This window comes from Mercurialis annua, linkage group LG7, assembly GCF_937616625.2.
Source record: "Mercurialis annua linkage group LG7, ddMerAnnu1.2, whole genome shotgun sequence".
Lineage (NCBI taxonomy): Eukaryota > Viridiplantae > Streptophyta > Magnoliopsida > Malpighiales > Euphorbiaceae > Mercurialis > Mercurialis annua.
This window is the reverse complement of record NC_065576.1, coordinates 4,850,527-4,854,633: the sequence shown is the minus strand read 5'-3', so window position 1 is coordinate 4,854,633 and position 4,107 is coordinate 4,850,527. Positions and strand designations below refer to the sequence as shown.

The 4,107-nt window shown below is 35.4% G+C and overlaps 1 protein-coding gene across 1 annotated transcript; it reads right to left on the bottom strand.

Moving 5' to 3' along the window:
• Positions 1 to 232: 232 nt before the first annotated feature.
• Positions 233 to 3,469, bottom strand: LOC126657618 (probable indole-3-acetic acid-amido synthetase GH3.1). Its single transcript, XM_050352327.2, has 3 exons — positions 3,081 to 3,469; positions 2,543 to 2,644; positions 233 to 1,903 (listed from the first exon to the last, which is right to left on the bottom strand). The coding sequence occupies exons 1-3, from the start codon at positions 3,398 to 3,400 to the stop codon at positions 526 to 528; spliced, it is 1,800 nt and encodes a 599-aa protein (XP_050208284.1). The 5' UTR covers positions 3,401 to 3,469; the 3' UTR covers positions 233 to 525.
• Between the last annotated feature and the right edge of the window lie 638 nt (positions 3,470 to 4,107).

The following is a 4,107-nucleotide window of genomic DNA, read 5'->3' as shown; positions in this document are numbered from 1 at the left end:
AGAATCGAAAAAATTATATTAATCGTTGATTTTTTTGAAATCGGACCGAATGATTTTTTTTTTCAGTTTCGACTTACAATGTTCCTACCACTTACGCTATAAAAACAATAATTGTAGCAAGATTTACACTTTAGAGATACATTAGAACAATAAAATTTACACTTTAGAGAAACATTAGAATTACAAAATTTACACTTTAGGGAAACATTAAAACAACAAAGAAAGCTGAATGTTGCAGTAGAAAAATGAAAAAGATTAAAAGAGATAAAGTTATTACAGAAGCATAAATATTATACATAACATTCCAAGGACAAACAAACATCAAACAAAATATCACAGACACATTACAACCTTTTTTTAAAAAGACAATTTTAAAAGCTACAAATTATTTTAAGGAAAAAAAAAGTAAAAGACATATATAGAGAGTAGTTGCTGTCTTGCTGTTGCTGTTTCTGCTCTATAATTTATTAATTATCTTCCCAAGGTGGTGATCATCACTTCTTTTCTGCCGCCATGCAGACTCACTCAACGACGTCGTTCCGAGGTCCAATACGGCAGAGATTGGCTAAAATGCTTAGACACAACTCGTGAGTCCAACAGTTCCATAATTGGAGTAAAACTAACACATCTTGGTACTTTATACTGATTAATTGACGCCCCTCTTGATATTGCATAATCCATTAGCTCTTCAAATGTACCGTTCTTCACTACCCTTATCTCCAATGGCCCTATTGAGTTGTCAGCAACTCGCCCTTGTCTGTACACCGAGTTCAGCGATTCCTCCATGGCTAAACAGCACTGACTCAAGACTTCCTCAGTTGGCGAGTTGGCTGAGTCTGTCACTCGTAATTCCCAGTATATCACGTAATGACCAGGAATCGTCTTTGTATCAGCATAACTAGTGTATTCCTCCACAGTTGTATTGTATTCGCGTAGCAACAAAGAAGCGTTTTCAATGGCTTTCTGTAATTCAGATTCATCAGTTTTATCTGAATCAATGCTTAATAATACGTTCTTCCTTCTTATGAACTTAAACTGTGGAGCTGCGTTATGAAAACCGGTGACTCGGAGAATATCTCCGACTCGGTACCGGTTTAATCCGGCATAAGTAGTGATTACAAGCTCGTATTCCTTACCGATTTCTACGTCAGCTAGATCGACAAGACGCGGAGGAGAATCACGAGAAATAGGCGAAGAAGATGAGTGTTCGTGCGGTAAGAATTCGAAGTAAGCCATGTTAGGCATTATTGTGTAAGAAACTTCGGACGGTTTCACCATTGGTTTAAGGTTAACACCGAAGTAGCATTCGGAAGAAGCGTACATGGTGCACGGCATAGGCAAACCGTTGCTGTAATATTCGAGAGTCGGAATATACTGAGCCATCGCGCCGGTGACGATGACGTCTAGGTATTTGGTATTAGGCCAAATTCTTGTTATGATACCTTCCCAATTCTCACCGGAGCATTCTTTTGTGATAAACTCAGCGAGTTCTTGATTCGGGTTCAAGATTTTAGCCATGCATTCTCTTATTCCCGAGTCTGTAACTTTAGGGTTTAGGATTCCGGTTGAAATATCCTGAGCTAATTGTTGCCAATTTAGCTGAAGAAACCGAATGGCTCGGAGAAGCCCCGAAGCGAAAACTGCACCAACTCGAAGAACTTCTTGGCGCATAATAAGACCGCAAAGCATTTGAGAGTACATGCTCTGGAAGGAATCGGAGCAGAGAACGGTGTCGTTTGGGCTAGTGTAAACATTGTACGGATCGAATGGTCTGTTCTTGAAGTGTTCACTTTTGTAGTAGCTTGTGAGAACTGGACGAGCCAATAGCCCTCCTGGTGTCTTTGTTTCTGCCTTCACAAACAAGAAATATAGACCCTTTCCTTTGTCCAAACCAGGCACATAACTGCACCAAACAATTCATAGAAGTTAGTATAAAACAAATAATTTATCAAAAGATACCATAAACACTATGTTGCACGGAAACGGAAACATTTTAACGAAAAACAATAAGATAAGACAAACGGAAATATTTTAGTGAGATACAATTATTACAATGGAATATGAATATAAAAAATGATTGCAGTTTTGCTTGATCAGATATTAAATTGGACCGTCATGGATTTCATAGTATTGAAAAAATAGATCCAACAATTTTGGAGATTTGTGGAGATGAAGGTCTTCTAAGTAATAGAGGAATTCTTCATGCATTTTAATCCGTTAATTTTCACTTATACTTCGGATAAACTTCTTCAAACCAAGGCTATTTATATCTACTCTACTGTTGCATGTCCTTAAGCGATTAGTTTCGAGAGATTTATAAATGTTTTGCTATATATTATAGTTTTAATAATTAGAATCTTGATTTTTAGAGAAGAACAAAAAAAGATAACTCAGCGGAAAATACTATTTTTTATTAAAATAAATTATAAATATAAAGTTTAGGAATTTTAAAAATGCCAAAATGAAAAACTCAATAATTAAATTTCGGTCCAATCCAATTATGGGAATAAGTATAGGACAAAATTAATATCATGCTACTTACAGATTCATGATAGGCATAAGAAGACTGTATAATAACGTGCGACGGTCCAACTCTTCATGAATTGTTGGCATCAATTTCCTCTCACCAGCAGAAGTTCCAGAGCTGCAACAAAACAATAAACAAATAATTTCCATATTTCACAATATTTCAAGAAAAAAAACATTTTGCTAAATTATTACTCCCTCCGTCCCATAAAAATAGAAAAAGTACCACCTTTTTTTGTCCCATAAAAATAGAAAAGTGGAGTTAGTTAAAACAAAAATTATCAAAATACCCATACATGCTTATCATAAAACATTAAATGCATATTCTTGAAAAGATAAATAAATGAGTTGTAAGTGGTATGATTGGTAAAATGGCTTTGGGTAGTGTACATGACTAAGTGATTAGAAAGGACAATATAGACAAATTGTCACAAATTACCTATAAATAACTACTTTCTTAATTCTTGTGAAATGGGTGTTTTTTCTATCTTTACGGGACGGAGGGAGTATAAATTATATAATCCAAGAAAAACCAAGAAAATAAAGTAACATACCTAGTGAGAAACTCAGAAATTGGGTGTGAAGAAAAAATATTAGAGCGATCACCGTTAGCAATACGTTGAATCTCCGGTTGAAGATCTTCGTAAGTAACGACCGGAACTTTGGATTTGAACGTTTCACGATCAGTTGCTCCGTTCAGATTAAATCTTTTCAGATATTCAGTTTCAGAATTTCTGCTGAGAATTTCAGCAAGAAGATTTTCTTGCACTGTGTCAACATTTTTAGTCATTTCCTCAATAAATTGAAGGGCTTTTGCATCTTTTTCACATGCAGGCGGACCAAGTGGAGATGAAAGACCAGAATCAACCGCCATTGTTACACTGTAAATTAAACTTTGAGAGAAAATGATTTAATTATGTGTTTTTGATGATGATGAGTGCATGAACTGAGGAGGGGGTGTATATATATAGGTGCAAAACATTGGGTTAAAATAAATTAAAAATGTGATAATGTCCACGTGGACAAGAGGGAATTAATAAGGACATGTTTGGAATTAAGTTGGTGGAAATATGTTGAGGAAAGTAAAAATAAGAAAATAATAATAAAAAAGAAATTTGTGTTCAGAGGTTGGTTGGGTGACTGGAGGACAAGTGGGGACCACTACACGTCACTTTTGCTAAGTTAGACCCGACATGAGTGGGTCCACCGGTTCTGCCATGTCAGCACGGAATTGTCTCAAGCTAAGCGTCAGGCGGACCACGCGGCACCTATGTGGTGAAGTTTGTTGGTCTCAGATAGTGATCGCTGCCGGCTTATTTACCAAGTCCATTTTCATACCCTTTTTAAATTGCAATTTTTTTTTTGTTTTTTTAATTTATTCTTTGTAGATAAACGGCCAAAATTATTGGCTTTGCTAGTATTACATTTTGTTTCTTGATGCTTAATTGGTTAGTTTGTGTCCTTCTCAATGTTTAAATACTTTTTCTTTAATAAATCACTAAAGATAATAAAAAATGGCAAAAACTTCTCTCTATAAATCCGTACAAGAAGCGATGAAAAAATTGCACACTAAAAATTACA

What these genes read in the sequence shown, in the direction of transcription:
- LOC126657618 (XM_050352327.2), bottom strand. Translation starts at nt 3,400, where the DNA reads ATGGCGGTTGATTCTGGTCTTTCATCTCCACTTGGTCCGCCTGCATGT. An exon ending in ATTTCTGAGTTTCTCACTAG is followed by an intron (nt 2,645 to 3,080) that starts GTATGTTACTTT and finishes GTTTTGTTGCAG; the next exon opens with CTCTGGAACTTCTGCTGGTG. An exon ending in CTTATGCCTATCATGAATCT is followed by an intron (nt 1,904 to 2,542) that starts GTAAGTAGCATG and finishes TGTTTGGTGCAG; the next exon opens with TTATGTGCCTGGTTTGGACA.